This window comes from Periplaneta americana, chromosome 9 (assembly GCF_040183065.1).
Source record: "Periplaneta americana isolate PAMFEO1 chromosome 9, P.americana_PAMFEO1_priV1, whole genome shotgun sequence".
In the NCBI taxonomy this organism is placed as follows: Eukaryota; Metazoa; Arthropoda; class Insecta; order Blattodea; family Blattidae; genus Periplaneta; species Periplaneta americana.
In genome coordinates this window covers 57,141,468-57,163,379 of record NC_091125.1, presented here as the reverse complement: position 1 = coordinate 57,163,379, position 21,912 = coordinate 57,141,468, and the positions used below count along the sequence as shown (strand labels likewise).

Genomic DNA, 21,912 nt, shown 5'->3' with positions numbered 1-21,912 from the left:
CCTTAATAAATTAATCATTCCAAGCCTAGGACATAGAAGGTATGATCATTCCACCCATAAAAACTAAATATATGCAGCCTCTGGATGTCTATTTGCTTAGACAATACAAAATGTATGCTCGGAGGATACCAGATTACATAAGGACTCTTGCTGAGAATCCAGAACTTAACTTGGGAAATCAAGTGTTTATAATAAAATGCACTCTGTTGTTCATAACCAGTTGTCTGCTCCAATATACTGCCCTATGCTTCGGTATTCCTGACAGTCAGCTGGTTACGTGAATCCTGAACAAGTCTCAGACTTCAAAAATGTAATTCAGGTGGCATTTGATTTTTGAGCACTGGAGTGTGGTTCAGAAGATTGTTCAGGTGTTGCTTCTGCGTGTTGTGCTTATTGCTCTGCTCCATGCTGTTTCATGCATTTTATAGAGAATCCTCATGTACATTTTTAAAGAAATGTATTGACCAATACCAACCAAACGGAGAGTTACACAAATGAATGCTTTTAGGGTCTTCATCACCATTGTGAGGTAAGTCTCTGTACAAATTTTTAACCAAAAATTCCTGTTCGAGCCGAAACCCTTCCCTCGTAAGGACCAAGGTCTACCAAGGTCTGGCCTCACCTTCATGTGCGACACAGAGGTGAATTTTCAACTTGTACGGGGATAACATGTGGTTATAATATGATTGAGAGGGTGAAGCCTCTGAAGGACAAAGAAAGATGGAATTCCCTGTTAACCATTTTATCCAAAACAACAAATGACTGAAGGAGTAAAGACTGAAGATTGGATCCTTTCTCCGGTGCAGAGGAGGATAAAAGATGAATTGAAATTTCTGAATATAGGCTATTTATATAAAACTCAGTAAATATAGAAAAATACGTATTAATTATGGTTTAGGCTTTTTAGTTCTTAAGGTCCAATTTAGATTTTTTTAGGTTCAACAGAATTTACATATATGACTCTTATGACCATGATTCAGAAAATTATCTAAGAAATTATGAGTTTAGAAGTAAGGATAAAATAGGTAAAAACCTATAAATCCGGTCCCTACTCATAACCGAGCGCTGTGTGGGCAGCATGTCGGCATCTGCGCTGTGAACTGCCACTTCCCCTCTACTTTCTCTAATATGGAAAGATGATAAATTGTCGGCACTATATTTTTTGTTATCAATAGGCCTGATGTAAAACGAAAAGTAGACCCTAAACATTTTATTAGTATTATTGTTAAGTAACAATATAAATAATGTTGCAACATTTTATTAAATCTACAGTTCAGTACTATTGTATAATAAATGAGTACCTATTTTTTAGCAAAATTTATAATAAAGAATATTCTCAGACTTTCTTTCACTGCACAAATTGCACATTGAACTCTCAGCGTCAGCCAAATTGTAGTTTTGGAAAATTGCTTATTTGAATGTGAATATTAATAATTTATTTTTATTTATTATATCAGAAGCTCTTTCTGTATTTGCACAAAGCATTGCAAATTATACAGAGTGTTAAAAAAAGTATCCAATATTTTAGGAGGTGCTATTATGCATCAAAACAAGAAAACAATGTCTAATAAACATGGGTACTACAACACATACTTTCTGAGATCTGTACACTTGTTCATAGGAGGTGCTCAATGTGACGTCCATTCATGACAGTGCATTTCTCTGCCCTACAATACAGCAGACTACCAGATAATCATACCGTAGTTGACACCCCTGGTATGGAATAATGATACGTCGCAGGGAATATTGAAAACAAAAGTCTGGTTGCGGATATGAGCAGGGTTCAGCAGAGATGGTGTTGTGAATTTTCGTAATCAGCATGTGTAGGCTGAAGAAAATCCCTATAGAGTTGAAGAAACAAGGCATAAGCACAGATTCTCAATCAACTTATGGGCAGGCGTTCTTGGTGATAGATTAATAGGGCTATACGTGCTACCACAGAGGTTAATTGGGGATCGTTATCAGGATTTTCTTATTAACGTATTAAAACAAATTTCAAAGAGTGCGTGATTCCTTACGCCGAAGGGCAGAGGAATGCAATGCCATGAATGGAAGTCACATTGAGCACCTCCTATGAACAAGTGTTCAGATCTCAGGATATGTGTCGTAGGACCCATGTTTATTAGACATTATTTTCTTGTTTTGATGCATACTAGCACCTCCTAAAATATTGGCTACTTTTTTAACATCCTGTATACGATTTATCAAAAGGCCTGATGTCAAATTAAAAGCAATATAATTTGATTAATAGTATTATTAAATATTACGTAAATAAACAAGTCTGTCCGAGTTGCATAGTGAAGTAAAATGTAAATCTGAACAGTAGACTGACGCCGGGAATCAAACACTGAAACTGTAGTTTTTCGCCCTACAAATAGTCCCCGTAGGTGTGCGTGCTGAATGGGACCTTGCAACCTTGCGTGTGACAGTCTCTGGCTCGAGGCTCTGCACGTACACATCGTTCAGGCTTAATGAAGGAAGCACCTCAGCGCCTTGTTTGTAGCAATCTCTTCTTCGCCTCTGGTATGCAAAGATACTTTCTTTACTTCAGAAATTCTTTCACTCGTTAATTTTTTTTTACGGATGCACGACGTAGAGGACGTAGAGGACTGACACGTTATGGATTCGAGGTAAAGAGTTTAACACTTGTATCTGGACAACCGTACGCGATTGAAACACTAATTTCTGGTTATTGATGCGGCGAACTTTTATTTTATTCTGTTATTTTATTTTTTTTGTAAATTCGGCAAAGACATAGCTCACATTATGAATCGAAATAAAACAAAGTTAACAGCGAACTGACACTGACAAGAAAATCCTGTTGTAGTCATCGATGTTGTTGCTGGCAGTGTTTCTCAACCCTGCCGCGTCTGTGACTCAAGTGTTAGCGCGCTGGTCTTCCATCCAGGCGGCCTGGATTCGATCCTCGAGCAGGTCGTAATGGAATTTGTGTCTCTGATTACTTCCGTTTCCCTCTATCATTCCACAAGACTCTTCACTTCTCCCTTATTTCATCTATCGTCTGCAATAATAAAAATAGGCTGGAGTGAAGTCTTGGAGATAGTACGGGTTTCCGATGATGATATAGGAAGGGCTTGTGGTTCCCGCTCCTGGAACTTATCAGGCATGACGGGAACTGACTGTATCTGGGACTGAGGCATGATGGACCACCTGTCAGCATCGGAATCACGAATGCCATTCAGACCGCCTGTCGGAATTAGACAGTCATCGCATATATAGGGTAGCCAAGTTTCTCAACCATGATCCGCGACCTAACATCGATTCGCGATTCTTCTAGCTGTTCGAATCGTATTGAAACTACTGTATGTGCGAAACATGGCTCCATCATTACGATACAGAAAGAAAATAACAAATTGATATGATATAGGGCAGACCAGGGTAATTGTAAATACTTTTCACTGATTTCAAATATATTTCAACATTACACAACCCTCAGTAACGGTAAGCATGACAAAGAAACATTCTGTTATTTTTAGATCTTTCATTTCCTGAAAATGGGTTTAAAATAATAAGGTTGACTTTTTTTCATCTTTTAATTGCTAGTTTACATTTACCCCACCTGTTTACTTTTTTCCCTTTGAGAGGGGGGTAATTGTAAACACCAATTTTCGCATGGGCTATAAGACACTAACCATTTTTTGTTCTCTTTCAGAAAAAAGAGCTGTACTCCCTCCAACTCCAATTTTGGTCACTGGTACATTTCGTCCCTTTAACCTAAGATATATGACGATATAGGAACTCGGTACCTCTCCTCCCGGGCTCGATTTCCGGTCGGGGCAAGTTACCTGGTTGAGGTTTTTTCCGGGGTTTTCCCCCAACCCAATATGAGCAAATGCTGGGTAACTTTCGGTGCTGGACCCCAGACTCATTTCACCAGCATTAGCACCTTCATCTCATTCAGACGCTAAATAACCTAAGATGTTGATAAAGCGTCGTAAAATCACCTACTAAAAATTTAAAAACTTATTGAAATGTCCCCGTTATTTGTTATTTTTGTCTGTGAATATCTAGTTCATTTCCTGTCTCATTTGTTCACATGAAGATATTTGGTTAATTTTTGCCCTTTTTGTTATTACAAAGCTTAGACTGAAATTTCAGCACATCAATCTTTGTAAATTTTGCTGCTAAACATTATAGTTTTATTTTTACCACCTACTGACCACTCCAAACAAATCAAGGACAAGAGGCTCTGCTGCTTCCTTGTTGTATATAGACTATTTTTTCTTTTTGGATGTCATCATTTCTTTTTTCTCTTACTGCCACGTTCTACTTCTTGAACAGGAGATGTTATTCCCCGCTGTTTACAGGTTTTTGCATATCATTTATATAAACAATGTTATTGATTCATTACAACTTTGGGAGTGAAGATACATTACAGAATACGTATATCAAACCATTTGTAATTCTAAATCTCCTCAGGGTATTAGAAAAATCTTCATTGTACGTTTAACAACATGGAATAAGACGAATTCGTGTCCTACGTAAACGAGGGGAAAAAAAGAAGAATAAATATGGAAAAAAATAAACTTAATAACTAGCACAAGAATCATACATTTCTCCGTAAAATCTTTATTCTTAATGAATATCGTAGTCATTTTCCCTTGTGAGCTGCTTGCAATCAAAGTAGCACTGTAATACATTCAGTTCTAAGTCATTCCATTGTTACGGGTGTGACAAATATTTAGTTATATTGACTAAAACTTAAGATTATGTCAATTTCTTGTAGGCAGTTGAAAAAACTAAGGTATGTAGCCTACCTCTATTTACCTAGATATTGATCCGTAATTATGAAATCCATATCTTTTGCCTAACAAAAGGGGAAGGAGGAAGACTAAATGTTACAGGGGTGACAAAATTTTCCATTGGCATTGCACAATCATGTAGTTCATTCAGTAACTCTGCTAATTGGTTAAGTTCTGAAAAAACAGTAGCCTATATTTTTTTTTGTATTTGCAAGATTTTTGGAACAAGATTACGTTTTTTAAACTTCGATTTGCGTTTGACCAAGGACATACTGAATATTTATAACATGTTACGTGTGTGACAGAATAGTTAAAATATGAAATTTCAATCATTTTATTATTATTTTCCCCAAACATCTGAAAAATAGAACTAATTACAGATATAAAAGGAGACAATAATGCAACCCCAAAGTTTTATTGTTGCATTTTACTGTGGAATTTAATCATTTTCAAACAAAAACAAGCTGTTCACGCTTATTTATAATTCTTGGATGTTTCACTTTTTCAACTACGACAGAAGCTTTCTCCATAGATAGGCCTACATCTTACTTCTTTGGCCATCCATGAACTCTCACCACAGCCAGAATAGGAAACAAAACCACGATTAAAATTATTAATCAGTTAACAAAGTTTAACTGTGCTGTTTATGGTAACATGTAGATATTTATTTTAAAATGCTATATATCCATGTCTTCCCGACCATGTTGCGTATTTTAATATACAGAAATATACTTTTTATGGAAAGTAATTTTTTTTAGATACAAGACCAGTTGACGTGGAATGAGTCTTCGAAAATCTATTATAATAGATATTATCTTTAGGTATGGATTCAAACAGTTCAATTAGTTTTGTAATAAAATATATTTTTCTGCTCATGTTATTGATAATTCAATTCAACCGAGCGAGATGGCTCAGTGGTGACGTACTAAACTCGCATTCGGGAGGTCCTGGGTTTTCACCGGTGCCGACCAAACTGGTTGAGGCTTTTTCCGTGGTTTTCCTCTGTTGAATATAATTAATTTTCAGTTAATTGAAGGCGAATGCCGTATTGGACCCCAATTACCATAGAATAATAGGCACAATATAATAGTGCATTTCCAGTAGTAAACCACAGACAGACGCGGTATGACAAACTGTGCTTTTTTTTTTAAGCGAAACGTGAAGCGTTGCAGCAAGGCCGTTCTTTTATTACATTTGCTTTACCTTCGCTGCAGCAGCGCTGCAGAAACCGTGCAACGAATCTAAACATCGCTTTACGAGTTCGCTGCACGACCCATCATGCCGGAATGCGTGTTTTCGTTTTTTGCGACGTTTATTATTGTTAAAATCGTCTGGTAATAATAATTCCATGCATTATCATACAAGTCGAAACTATTTAACATGTTTGGTTCTTTTAAGGTTAAATTTATTACAGCAGTAATAGAAGCCAATATTAATTGTCCACCATTTTGCAGTCATTGCGTTTTTTTTTACCCTATATTTGCAGCAGCAAAGGCATGAAGCGCTTTAAAAAACGCACGGACAGGAGTTAAAGCGACTGTAAATACAGATAAAAATAATAAAATACAGTTCGGAGAAAACCAAGTAATCTCGGGGGACGAACAAAGAAAATGGTTGCAGCACGTACCGCTGCGCTTTAACGTACATCGGCTGGAAATTGCTCGCTAATGAATCATTTCCTTCACTCCACGTCTTTCTAGAGTCTAGTTTTAAAGTGTCTCAATTGAATTTGCCCTCGAAATTCCTCACCGCTGAAAAGAATACAAATACAACAATGCACGCAAGTTTGTTTATGAAGGTGACTTATACACATCAGCGAAAGTGTTACATAACATTTCTAACACAGTTGCACTTGAATATACAAATATTAACAGCTCAGCAACATTAAATTTATTGTATACTACGAAAATTCTTAAACATCAGATTTTTGTTTTGTCTTCGTTTTACAAGTCATGCGAGTTTCATGCTGCTTGAATGTAATTGTTATGGCTTTAAATCTCGCCAGGACATTACGATTGTCCGTGTAGTCTTATGCGAAAACTCGATGTCTTTCCAAACCCCGACTCTTTTCGCGGCAGGCACTTATCCATTGTTCTCCAAGTCCCAAACGTGAGAAAACCTAGTAAGCGGTGTATAAATGCTTGTATAGATGGGTGCACGGATGTATGGCTAGAAATTTAACATTCATTCATTATGTTATTTCATATGTTATGCCTATAACATTGTATTAAATGAATATTTCAATAGAGATATAAGAGCCAATTGGCTAGCCTCCTAAACTGAGACAACTCATCCTGCTTGAGGTTTTTCCTTGATTTTCTATGGCGTTAAGAGAAATGATGGGATGAGCCCTAATCTCCCTCCCGACACAAGTTTCGGTATTTTTCAGAATTAAAGCCTTCGAAATAGCAGCCTTGACTTCGCATGTTGTCTTCGGTACTTCGAGCGGGTTAAGGTTGATTCACAATAAACAGGAAACGGAAACAAGAACGGAAATATTGTTAAAATGTATTTAAATATGAGCATTGTGAATGCTCACATTTAAATGCAGTTATTTTAACATTATTTCTGTTCTCGTTCTCGTTGTCGTTTCTGTTCCCGGGTTATTGTGAACTAACCTTTACTCGAGTGTCATTTTGTGACGAAACAATAAGGGAAGGAATTAAAAATGGATAGAAATATCGTTGAAGATATTGAGCAGGGACAACTTGTGTACTGTAGTTTGGTTATTTATAAAGACCGTTTTCTTAGTCCCACAACATTGGAATGAGTATAAGTGTGCACGGGGTATACATTACGCCACGTGTCCTTCAATAGACACTCTGCTCACAAAAACAAATAACACGCACTAAAGGGGCACTCTACAACAGATTCCTTACTCCTAAACAAGTACAGTATACTTCAGTTTAGCAATGTTCATGAAGTCAAGTTTTATAGCAAATATTATTGTAATATATGTTTAAACATCTCATTCAGGGCAGTACCTGTGTTACAGTTGTACCGCTGTTTTAACAACAAGTTTTGCAACAAAGATTATCATAATATGGGCTTAAACATTGCATTAAGGGCGATACCTATAAAACAGTAACAGTTTAAGTCAAAAATTTACATTAAAATTATTGTAACATAGGCTTAAACATGTTGAGAGTAGTACCTTTGGTACAGTAATATTTTAAGTTAAAATTTTACTTCAAAGACAGTTGTAATATAGGCTTAAACATTTCATTAAGAGTAGTGCCTGTGGAACAGTAACATTTTAAGTTAAAAATTTACAGCAAAGACTATGCTTATTCTTTTGTAATACACAATACAGCCCGTCTTTGATGCGGGAGTAGTCTGTTTACAGCACCACGCATAACTACTCTTCATCAAGTCATTTGGCTCATGCACGAACTTCGTATTCACGTAACTTCAAAGGGTAGTGCCTAAGATTCCGGTCCCTAGTTATGTAAACAATATGGGAGAAGAGAGACTTTCAATTCAGGTACTGAGATGAGTAGCATCCCGGCGATACAACTGTCTAGGTATTTGATTAACAGTTATCCATGTTTGGCGTTGAATGATATGGTTACTTAATTCAATACCAATTGTACATAAATATGCATATTTGACATTTGTAATTCAAGTTTGTACATTTAAGTGTTTTTCACTGTTTTAATGTTTTTTTTAATGTTGACATCAATAATGTATATTTTGATGTATGTAAAAATCTTGAAGTACAGTTTTGATGCAATGTTTTTCACAAGATATTTTTAATCATCAATGTCTGAAGATGCCACACTAGAATAACGCAAACGTTAACAATTTAAAATACAATTTACATTAAATATAAGTCACATGATTGAATAGCATTTTCTTTGAAAATTCTTGAAAATTCATTTGCAGTAAATGAATAGATACCACCATAAATATTACACTATATTTTTCAAATTAAAATAAGTTTGATTAGGGAAACGTTTCAGGCCACTTTCTCATGGACGAACCCAACGGTAGTTGGTAACATTAACATTAGCTCGTCATATTCGTGATATTTATTATAAGGAGTACTTAAACATATTGGAAGTCTAAGGGGGTACGTTTACAGAAAAGATTGAGAAACATTGCTCTATTGTATTAGATGATGTTAGCAACAATAATTTATTGCAGTATGCGAGAATACCTGACTTATTTTATTTCAATATCGTATGGATTTACATAACCATATTGTTTCTAATTCTAAAAGATCTCAAGTCGGCCTTGAGATTTTCGGCACGCATAGGAATACATCGAATGTATCTTCTTAATGACCTTAAATGACTCACTATATGTTCTGAAACGTGACAGAGTTTACGTGACGCATTTTTCACATCTCTGACATCTCGAGGATGCGCCCGATGGCCCACTGCCCCACATTTTACTCATCACCAGTTTCACTTGACATTTCGTGTCTAGAACTACAAAAAATTAGATACTAAGTTAATGTTATACAGAATGGTGCACTAGCCGCTGTATTTCAGTCAATATCTCCATGTACCACCTTTAACAATATTGAATAATATATTTACGAAATGACAGAAAAAAATATGTATTTTTATTAGATATAATTTTATATTGTTTTCCGGGAGTTTTCGTCATCTGTTGGGAAAGACTCAAAGCCTATTTGAGATTTTGTTTCGACCTATACTCTTGATAAATGATCTTCAACACACAATCTGAGGCTTTCTATCAATAATATTAATGATGATGATGATGATGATGATGATAATAATAATAATAGTAATAATAATAATAATAACAACAACAACTCATTGCTGATTTTAATACTTTGTCATAAACTTCCTTAATTTACTCACTGTCAGTCCTCGTCACCGTACCTCTTTCTATTCATCCTCTTTCACCGTGTCAGTTTGTCGCCTGGGGAACTCCTTACCTCGTCATGTCAGGGATTGCCGAACAGTTAATCAGTTTAAATTAAGAATTATATACTTTTACTTGGGATTGATTTGTGAGTGTTAGCCGATTTATAGATTATTTTGTGTGTTTGTATGCATTATCATTCAGACCTATCATAAAGTAGAATTAGGATATGAATTGTAAATGACTTAGTTATATATCGTCTTTAGTCAAATGTCATTATATGTAAGCTCCTTAATCTGCATGATAATGATTTTATATTTAAGTATTACTGTTAATATTACTACTTTGTTTTTTTTTCGAATGTATTTGCCACTTCTGGTAGGGTGGAAGAGAAGGCCTCAAGGCCTTAATCGTCCCAGAATGAATGAATGAATGAATGAATAAATAAATAAATAAATAAATAAATAAATAAATAAATAAATAAATAAATAAATAAATACATAAATAAGTGGATGGATGGATAAATTGGATAAATGGAAAAGTAAATAAAAATGAAAGAATAAATGAAAGAATAAATAAAAAATTAAAAGATGTGAAAAAAGCAAATAAAAAATTGAAAACAAATAAAAAATAAATTAAAAAAGAAAAATAAATTTAAAAATGAAAAATAAATGAAAAATAAATTAAATGATGAAAAATATATAAAAAATTTAAAAATAAATTAAAAATAAATAAAAAAATAGAAAATAAATTGAAAATAAATTAAAAGATAGAAAATAAGTTAAAAATAAATGAAAAGTAAATTAAAAAAATGAAATATAAATTAAAAAATGAAAAACAAATTAAAAATTGAAAAATAAATGAAAAATAAATCTAAAAATGAAAAATAAATTAAAAGATGGAAATTAAGTTGAAAATAAATGAAAAGTAAAAAGTAAATGTAAAATAAATTTAAAAATGAAAAATAAATTAAATAATGAAAAATAATTGAAAAATAGATTAAAAAAGAAAAATAAATGAGAAATAAATTAAAAAATGAAATTATTGTGCCGTCTAATTTTGAATGTTTTATTATTATTTTTTCCATGAAGCCAGAATGGAAAGCTAGAAGGCTGTCAGCAAGGCTACGAGAAACAGCAGAATGCTAAGAAAACATTTCGTTCAGCACTGCCACAGGTAAGGACGGAAGGCCTGTGTCATTATTTGGCTCTTGCTGTCAAAGATCCAATGCTAATTAACTGAACTGGTAGAATAAAAGAGTTGGATCCTGTATATCGTGGGAGATTTGTGAATAGGAGTATGTTGAATTCTTATCTGAATATTTTGGTTTTCCTTCTCATTCCCAGTTCAGAATTATTCTCCTATGTCAACCTGTTTTATCATATTTATAATGTACTAGCTTCTGTAAGCTTATATAAAGACTGGAAATACCAGGTTATAATGAAGTGGACTACAATATGTATATATTTTTTTTCTTTCAGATCCTTGCGACATCTGCAAAGAACGTTCTGCTACTGGGATATGGGATGACGCTGGGGTTCCCCACGATCGTAATTCCCTCCTTACATCCTCACGACGACAATATAACTGACGTGCGTGAGAAGGACACATTGAGTCTCACAGAGGATCAAATATCTTGGTTCAGTATGTACGAGTATTCTTACTTACATACTCATAGCAACAAACACAGTGGCGTCGAGAAACTTCTTCACCTTGGCCTTCTCGTTATTTGCAGACTGTGGGAAAGTACAGGATCCTCCCTATATGACGCTTCCCTTATAGGCTGTCCCTGAACACATATAACAGTTTGATCAGCCTAATGCACTTTCAAGACAACAACTTTATCAGTTTCACTCTTCTGCCATCTAGTGACTGCAAAAGAAGTCACGTTATAACCTATGATGGAATTGCATAGAGTAATAGCACAGTCTAGTATATACAGTCATGAAGCTTGAGTTTATGAGGGTACTAGGAACAATAGACTGTGCAGGTACTATTTCGCATTGTCTGTAATGGCGATAGTAGCGATCCTAGTGGTTAGCAACTATCTATGGATGCATATTTACTACGTATTGAGCTTCGTGACTGTATATACTAGACTGTGGTAATAACTTGCAGTAGTACTTCCATCTACCGGTAGTAAGAAAAAAATGCATGTTCGACAGTGGAGATCCTAATGGTTGTTCTCTTTTATACGTTGCTATTCCATAACATGGAGGTAGCCAATCTAATATATATGGCTTATATACATGCGTGGGTGACTACACCTCAGTGAGGGTTGACGTCATCATTTTAATTCACCCCACACCATTCCGTCCGGTAGGGCTTGTGATACGACTGTGACGTAGGATATCAAGATAATTCCAGGTAATAGGCTTACTTACAATATGGAGTTGAAAAATTTTGAAAATATGCTAATTATAATACTTTCTAAAATTTAAATAGCTCAAACTATTGAATCTATAAATAGGAAACTAAACACGTAATAACTGATGTCAATAGGAATATGTGTACAAAAATCAAGCCTCTATCTTTAAAAAATATTGTATATAAAATAGAAATTCCACTTATTGCTTTCCTTTACTCTTTCTTGGGACACTTTCATTATGTGAAAAACAGTTTGTTTGGGATAACTTGATCAAGTCTGTTGTATGCAAATAATTATAATTTACATATGCACTATAAGGAACTATTGAAAGAACTTCGCGTGTCTTTGCGAAATAGATGTTCTGAATGTAAGTCAATGGAGAATGAAACGAGTCTCCTAATTTAACGGAAGCTCCAGAATCAGTACAATTAGAAATATTAGATTTAGAGACCAGCACCCAAGTTAAATGTAGGAGGGAAAATGGATTCTAATAATATAATCTCTGTGCGAGAATTCCATTCCTCAGTTACGTTTATTTACTAACAGCTGCGAACCATTATTTTCTAAGATGAACACTATCAAGCATGCGTTACGTATTAGGATAAGAGACTATAACTTATTTCCAGTTTTGCGATTGTGTTGGTCAGGTTTGAAACCAGATATTAATAAAATGGTTCAGAGAAAAAGGTGTCAGAAGTACATATAGTAAAAGTGTAATTTAAAAACTTTCGCAAATTGGTTATACGTTCGTAAAATACTCGAATTTATTTGTACGTATTATTTCCGGTTTGCTGTGAAGATTAATATACTAATATTATACTTTCAAATTAAGCTATGGAATAACGACTCAATATTATATTTTCTCATTGTTACAAGTGTTGAGTGACTACAGTTAAAATTATGTTTCGTTTGTTTACATACGTTCATACAATCTTATTAACAGTAGACTTACTTACGGCTTTTAAGGAACCCGGACGTTCATTGCCGCCCTCATATACTGTACAGTATTATAAGCTCGCCATCGGTCCCAATCCTGAGCAAGATTAATCCTGTCTCTACATATTCCACCTCCCTCAAATCCATTCTAATATTATCCTCCCATCTACGTCTCGACCTTCCCAAAGGTATTTTTCCCTCCGGTCTCCCAGCATTTCTGGATTCGCCCATATGCCCTGTCCATCTCAAACGTCTGGATTTACTGTTCCTTTATTATGTCAGGTGAAGAATACAATGCTTGCAGTTCTGCGTTGTGTAATTTTCTCCATTCTCCTGTACCTTCATCCCTCTTAGCCCTAAATATTTTCCTGAGCACCTTATTCTTAAACACCCTTAATCTCTGTTCCTCTCTCAAAGTGAGAGTCCAAGTTTCACAACCATACAGAACAACCGGTAATATAACTGTTTTATAAATTCTAACTTTCAGATATTTTGACAACAGACTGATTGACAAAAGCTTCTCAGCCGAATAATAACTAGCATTTCCCATATTTATTCTGCGTTTAATTTCCTCCTGAGTGTCATATTGTCCTGTGTATTAACAGTAGACATAAATAATAATTACTTACGTAGTAATTTGCCAAACTCAATATTATATTCAAAAGACGTCCGCTATTGATGCAAGGAAGCAAGCGGAAGCAAAGTATCTTCCTTACCTTACTCTCTTCGGTAGCGGATGGAGTAGGTTCATCATGGGGTGAGGCATAAACAAACCACCCCTTCATGCGCGAGCTTATTTCTAAGGCTTCGGAGTGGGGGGTTCTGTGTGTGCGGGCGACTACTTACTCATAGAGCGTACTGTTCAAACACCCCCTAGAAAGAATCTTGGGCGAATCCATGTAAGTGGATGCCAATTCGTCTTTCGCGCAGGTACCATGAGTTTACGATCGGGCTCTACCACGAACTCGTCGTCGTTTCTACAGTAGTAACTTTAGTTTCTAAAATCTGTTTAAATGGGAAAAGTTTGTAAACAACTTAAAAATTAATATAAGCGCTTCTTACCTTACCTATATCACAAGAGATGGTCAGTGTCCCCTTCCTGCTTCAATACGTTTTTGATATCTCCGAAGATTATTTTGAAATTCTTAACTAATCTCCTCTTTCGAAATGTTCGAAATGATTGTCGGATTTTTCTTCCATTTTTGTATAGTTTAAAACTACAAAAACTCGCTGAAATATCTATATTCTATAAACCATTCTCAAACAATATAAAAAAAATGCTGTAGTTTGCACTTTTCTACACACGAATTAGTAGTCCTTTGAGTGTTTCCAAACAATGGAAAAAAAAAACACACACAATAAGTTGAACTACATTTCATACGAATGATAATCACTTCAATAACTCACAACAGACTGAGGTGAACTGCACTCATGCAACGCCCAACAAACGTATCTGCGCGTACAACAGACACACAGTGTGAGACAACGTTTCTGTATTTTCCTGGCATCATAATACAGAGGACTCCGTAGAATTAAAACAGAAGACATGTATATGTATATATTTACAGTAGAGACACGTTAATCCGAACTACGCTAATCCGAAATTCTGGTTAATGCGACAAAAATTATTTTAAGAAAAAACTAAATTTATTGTAATAGTACAAAGTAGCGAAAAGAAAAAAAATGTATAAATTCACTCAATATCTTTTACTTAAACAAATTATGAAAATAGCACATTCAAGGGTACTTACAACAATTAGTGTTTTCTGTACATAATTTACACATCTGTTATGCTCATAAAATCAATAATTTTCTCTTGTCGTAATGAAGTGAACCTGTTGGTTGTGGTTCTAAAAATAGCAACAGAGTACTCCCACCACCGTCTCTCAGCGCTAGTGAATAGCATGCATTGCATTACAGGAAATATTTCGGTTAATCCGAAAATCTTATAATCCAAATAGATCTTGGTCCCAATTAGTTCGGATTAACTAGACTCTACTGTATATATATATATATATATATATATATATATATATATATATATATACACATACGGTATCTTACTTTCAAAACAACACTCATATTGAAGATCTCATGTATATATGAATAGTTAAGAGGAAAAACGTTGCGAGAGCCAAATTAAAATTTTACAGGAACTGAAAAAGAAATACTTACTGCGTAGAGGTGTAACGTTTTCCCACAACCTCCTAGTTTCAACAGCCTATATTGAAGGTTGTACTTCAATTTTCAACCAACAGAGTTCAATACAGTATGAAACTCATCCAGTCTCCTGTCAAAAAATCTGAAAGTTAGAATTTATAAAACAGTTATATTACCGGTTGTTCTTTATGGTTGTGAAACTTGGACTCTCACTTTGAGAGAGGAACATAGGTTAAGGGTGTTTGAGAATAAGGTGCTTAGGAAAATATTTGGGGCTAAGAGGGATGAAGTTGCAGGAGAATGGAGAAAGTTACACAACACAGAACTGCACGCATTGTATTCTTCATCTGACATAATTAGGAACATTAAATCCAGACGTTTGAGATGGACTGGGCATGTAGCACATATGGGCAAATCCAGAAATGCATATAGAGTGTTAATTGGGAGGCCGGAGGGAAAAAGACCTTTAGGGAGGCCGAGACGTAGATGGGAAGATAATATTAAAATGGATTTGAGGGAGGTGAGATATGATGATAGAGAATGGATTAATCTTGCTTAGGATAGGGACCAATGGCGGGCTTATGTGAGGGCGGCAATGAACCTCCGGATTCCTTAAAAGCCAGTAAGTAAGTAAGTATGAAACAGAATACATGAAACATGTTTATATTAAAACATTGCAATTTAGAAAACAAAATGTCGTTTGCAACGTTTTTCCGCTTAGCTATTCATTTGTTACTGTACAAATGTATTTCTAGATGAATATTTATACTGCTGAAGGTGGGATTAGCTTAGATAATAATTCGCCATAAAAGTTGAGAGTTCATCTTTAGCAGATATTGTAAGGAGCGGCGAAAAAGGCGTTATTTGGTACATTTGCTCAGGAAACTAGGATTTCCATTTCGATATCCTGGAACTTTGGCATTGTCCGAGCTTCTTAAAACACCAGCAGGGTCGGGGACTTGTCTTTAGTGGTGCTGCTTTTCTCGCTCAGTTCGACGACTGGGAGGTGGATGCTGTGGGATGCAGCGGTAATAGCTGTCTATGCTGTAGCGAGTACTCGTGCCCAGCAGGAATAATTGCCCGGCCACTTATCGTTCTGCTAGTTGACAGTCCTTTCGACTTTCTCCCTGTAATTACTTAAGTCCCTTAAGTGGCCTTTAGACTAGAAGTTCAAATAAAATTTAAGCTGAATCCCAAGAGCTTTTCAAAGATGCGATTATCAGTGCGTACCTTTTATTGATAATTCCTACTTTCTCCCTCATTAGTTAATTACCTAATTAATTCATTCATTCATAATTCGGGTTGCTATACCCATGCTTAACATAATACAGATACAGTCATCAACTTAAAAGTTGTTTCTCTGCATATTAAAAGTAAATTTAAACAGGGATAATAAATAAGCAGCCAATTCACAAGGCTACTTCAACAGCTGCGTATCTGGTTTTAATGAGGGCATTGATCCTGTAATTAACATGGAGGCACGAGATAATTTCTTTTTCTGCCTTTACAGTTTAGCACAATCTGTTCGTTTGTTTATATTTATTATCTTAAAGATTTACCGTAGTCCTATGTTTTCACAAAAAGCAAATACAGTTTCCTAGGACGAGTTTGAACATGAGATACTTGAGATCTGGTGCAATCTGAGTAGCTATTGTTACTGCGTTATCATCAGACTTTCATTATCGTCGTCTACAAAGTAATCATAATCGATATCATACTTGGCATAATCGTCGTTATCATAATTTATTGTTCCTTCATCATGATGTCCGACTTTGAATAGCCTACGTGAAATAAAGACGTCATTAAGTAGAGAACTGTGTAAGTCATATTATGCAGAAGTATGATGTTTCAACATGTCTGTTGTATGTCCAGGCAGCATCAACCTGATCTGTGTACCGCTGGGCTGCTTGGTGTCAGGGGCCATCACACAGCCGCTGGGGCGCAAGAAGTCCATGATGCTGGTGAACATCCCGTTCATCGTGGCCTGGATCATGTTCCACTATTCTAGCAACGTGGGCATGTTGTACGCCAGTCTCGTGCTCACGGGGACGGGGGGAGGGCTCTTGGAGGCGCCGGTAAGTTGATCAATGTTACACAGTGTCCAGCATATGGTAGGCATACTTCAAGAACTACAGTTACCTTCTTCCCTCCTAGCGTTGAGGAGAGAATTAAACACCCTTTACTGATTGCAGGGAACATTTCACGCATCTCAATAGGGGACACATCTTGCTAAAGGAAGGTTTAAAATTTCTCTGCAGAATTTCACAATTATTCATTAATGAGTACCTCAAATCTACTCCTAATAATTTCCAAAGTGTGCAACTGTAGTGTCAGAATTACAATAATTGATAATTTGTGTTGTAAAAATGCAGCTTGAAATCTTAATTCAAAGGGTGAAAGAAGCAAAGAATAATCTTCGATTTTTAAATGTAGAAAATGGATTTTATTTTTTTTCTTTAGTTATGGACATATTAAAATTTCTCAAGACAATCTCTGAGATTAATTAAAATAGACACTGATATTCAAAAGCTATGTAGTTATGTATAAAATTTATTTCAGAATAGTGAAAAAAAAAACCGACAAAAATTAATTGTACTAGGCCTACTTAAAGCATCGAGTAAAAATAAACAAACGAAAATGTTTTAGAAATTTTGTACAATTAAAATGAGATAATTAATTTTACATTATTAATAGAATAACATAAAAAATATACACTAACGCATTGCATATTGACATGTAACCATTTGCGTCTCTGCCTGCATTTTGGCGATTATGATGAATCCTGGTATGATGTTGGGGCACCTATTAGATCGAATTCTGTTAGCTCCGTATGATAGGATGACATGAGTGTGGAAGTAAGCGGGATGGATGGAGATGAAGGTGATAATGGCGGCGAAATGAAACCAGGGTCCGGCGCCGAAAATTATCCAGCATTTCCTCTTAAAGATTGGGAAAACTCCGGAAAAAACCTCAATCGAATAACTTGCCCCAACCAGGATTCGCTCCTGGGGTCGCTAGTTTCACAATCAGACACGCTAACCTCTATTCCAAAGCGGTTGGCCAGCATATAATATACGGTATATTAATTTTTATTTGATTTTCTCAAGAAGAAACACTTTTCTACAAGATAATTTTTTTGGTTCCAGGAAGGAATCTATAGTTTGAGAATTCTCACTGTAGGCCTACTCCTTAATTAAATTGCATTTACCTTTAGTACAATACTCGAGTAATTTTATATTTGGCGAATAAAAGAAAGTTATGGGAAGTGCGGATAACCACGATAAATTTACTCATGACTGCTGGTCTAGGATTTTTTATCCCAAATTTCTCAAAATCGCATCATAAAAACGGTGAGTGCCCTGGCAATTAATCCTGCTGGGCACGAGTGCCCGCTTGAATCCCAAGAGCATTTCAAAGACGTTCTTCAAGCTTCGCGTTAATTTAGTCGTTGCGATTCTCTGATATTGTGATGTGATGATACAGATATGTGGAACTCAGTGTCTTGTGTAGAACTGATAAATCTCCACTTTGTATTGTGCAAAGATGCTTGCGCATTTGAAATTGTGTTCTGATTTAGACTGTGTTACTGTTACTGAATTCTGCTTCATAAACATCTCCATGCCGCCATACGTGTTGCACTGACCACAGTTCAAGAGGTTATATACTGTATAAGCCCTCTTGTCACAGTTCTGTCGCTTAGATTTAGATAATACTTCAATTAACTGGCTGCAAGATAGTTTCCTCTCTCTCTCTCTCTCTCTCTCTCTCTCTCTCTCTCTCTCTCTCTCTCTCTCTCTCTCTCTCTCTCTCTCTCCCCTTACAGCCAGCTCTACGGTCCCTTAAATTTAGCCTTGACTTCCCCCGTGATTGATGCCTAGTGCATCGCAATGTGGGCATTCTTCCTCTTTTTTTACCTTCCTCCAAAGATCTTTTTCGCCATCATTTCTTTGTTTATTCTGACATGTCCAGCCCAGTTAATCCTTCTAGTTTTAATTAGTGAAACTATATCAAGTGATTACATGCATTAATTATATTGATATTTTTTCTAATATAAGATTGACCATTATCATATTTAGGTCCATATTTTCTCCTTAAAATCATTCTTTCCCAATCTCTTTCCTAAGCGTTTTTTGAGTTTGATTTTTCAGAGTCCATGTCTTTGCTCCTCAGGTAATTACCATATGGGCCTGAGTGTACTTTTATACAACTGGATTTTTAAAACTTGCAATATGTATAATTTTTTACGATATACAGACTGTTACTTACGTCACTGGTCCTATCTTTAGTTTCCTTTGCTTCAATCCGCTTTTGGTTAATTATAAAAGATCTGAGATAATTAATTAAAATATTCAACTCTGAATTTCTGTCCTTCTATTTCCAGTGTTAACATTTGGTTATTCTCTTCTTTGGTATTCATCATATACTTCACTTTCCTCACTATAAACTAATAATAAGACCAATCTGAGTTGCCGCCATCATCACAACTTTAACAATCTCGCAGGTCATTCTAGAATTATCACATTGACATCAATTGCAAAAGCTAAACAGTAATTTGGGTTTATTATTAATAGTTCACAGAATAGTACATATACATAATAATTAAAACTAGCTTATATACAATTGATAATTTTACACATTAAATATACAATTTTAACACAATTTCTAAAATAAAATAATTAATGTATTTGCAAAGCAATGTCAAAAGACGTAAGTCAAAAGACAAAGCAAGAGCATTTGTGAGGCGTATCAAATTCTACAATTTGGAATTCCTCGTTAGAGGTCTTGCTGATACGGAGATATGCCCGGTCTTGAGTTTGATTCCTATTTGAGTTGATTACCTGGTTGGATTTCCTCCAGTGTTTTCCTTAACTGTAAGGCAAATGTAAATCCTCGACCTCATCTCGCCAAATAACATCTTTCATAATAATAATAATAATAATAATAATAATAATAATAATAATAATAATAATACGGTAGGGACTCGATCATCCGAACACTTGGTAAGCTGAAGGATGCAGTACCGTAGTTCGAACGGACTCGAGAGACTCCCTCTTCCCGTCCCCTCATTTATTGTATACTTGTCCGAACATGCAAACAGTTCAGCGAAGTGTTGGTCATCTGTTTCATCACATATGATACGAAAGTCGTGGAAAAATCTTTCTCCAGAGTTGATGTCATATAACGACGTCCCCAGTGTCCAGGATAACGAGGAAAGTCTCACCCCACTTTTGCTCAAGTTGGCACAAGACAATAAGATCATCACTGAAGATGAGGCTTAAAGTGAGCATCTGAGGGCTGTGACGTTGCAATACATCACCAAGAAATTTCGAATGATGAGAAAATCGTACAAGCTGTCAACAACGAGGAGGTCAAGGAGGAAGAAGACAATGATGTCATGAACCTCACTACGAAAGTGTCTGCTTCGGAACCAGTGAAAGCTTTGAACATAGCTCTTCAGTGGGCTGAAGAAAACAGCAAAGAGTGGTCAAATTATGTTGCTGCGGCATATGCGAGATTGTGCATTTGATAAAAAGCTGAAGTACACACCTGTGGAGTAACGGTCAGCGAGTCTGGCCGCGAAACCAGGTGACCCGGGTTCGAATTCCGGTCGGGGCAAGTTACCTGGTTGAGGTTTTTTCCGGGGTTTTCCCTCAACCCAATATGAGCAAATGCTGGGTAACTTTCGGTGCTGGACCTCGGACTCATTTCACCGGCATTATCACCTTCATTTCATTCAGACGCTAAATAACCTAGATGTTGATACAGCGTCGTAAAATAACCCAATAAAAAAATAAATAAAAATCTGAATAACAGTACTAAAAAAATTATGTAGAAAGGAAGTACAGTATGTATTGAGAAACGTTTTGGCATGTTAAAAAAGTGTTTATTTTTTTCGTTATAAGCGTTCTTATTTCGTTCAAAAAACCCTGGTAATCCGAGCAATTCATAATACGCATGATCCCTTTCCCCAATCTGTTCGGATTATCAAGTCCCTACTGTAATAATAATGACAACAGTAATAACAAAAATAATGTTGCCCCATCTGCAGCATAGGGCTTTGGTGAAACTCTTTCACTCTTTCTTTCACTCAGGTCTTTTGAGTCGACCACATTTCCTGGCACCTTGAGGGTACCAATCCAACACCGGCCTCTCAGCAGTTCCATCTGGCTTCACTAGTGTGTCCGATCCAGAGCCACTTTCACTCTTTAATCTGCACACTGTTGTTGATTTGTCTCTTTCCAAAGATCTTCACTTGAGATCACGTTTGACCACCAAATGAATATTTAGGTTGTGATGCAGACATTGATTGATGAAGACTTGTACTTCGTTGTTAACTTATGCATTTAGTCACCTTCTATGTTTAACATCCGTATAGGAGCATTATCAAATTTATTCTTTGTGTAGAGTTTCTATTCATTTTTTCTACCATCTAACTGCATTTAGAATTAATAGCTTACTGTCCCTACATAATATAGAAAACACCTTTCGTCTTGCTTTAATATAATAATTTCCTGTAGAATATTGATATGTTTATTCAATGCAAGGTAATTCAGTTGACTGTTACATTGTGTTTCAGGTTCTCACTTACGTAGCTGAGATAACGCAGCCTCATCTTCGGGGTATGCTGTCTGCCACCTCTTCCATGTGTGTGATTCTCGGAATCTTCATTCAGTTTCTGATGGGCACCATGATGTCTTGGAGAACTGTCGCAGCCGTCAATGTGACATTCCCTCTAGTGGCAATGCTGGCTCTCTGCTTTGTACCAGAGAGCCCCTACTGGCTCATTGGTAAAGATATTATTAACTATAATAAAGGAGAAATTAAGTAATTCATTGGTGATAAGAGAAA

The 21,912-nt window shown here is 35.7% G+C and overlaps 1 protein-coding gene across 1 annotated transcript in view; it reads left to right on the top strand.

The window, feature by feature from the left end:
• LOC138705949 (facilitated trehalose transporter Tret1-like) overlaps window positions 1–21,912 on the top strand; it is a 55,036-nt gene that overhangs the window by 20,795 nt on the left and 12,329 nt on the right. The window contains exons 2-5 of the mRNA XM_069834759.1: window positions 10,691–10,775; window positions 11,081–11,243; window positions 16,936–17,138; window positions 21,641–21,851. Coding sequence (XP_069690860.1) covers window positions 10,691–10,775; window positions 11,081–11,243; window positions 16,936–17,138; window positions 21,641–21,851 — 662 coding nt within the window. The remainder of the gene's footprint in view (window positions 1–10,690; window positions 10,776–11,080; window positions 11,244–16,935; window positions 17,139–21,640; window positions 21,852–21,912) is intronic.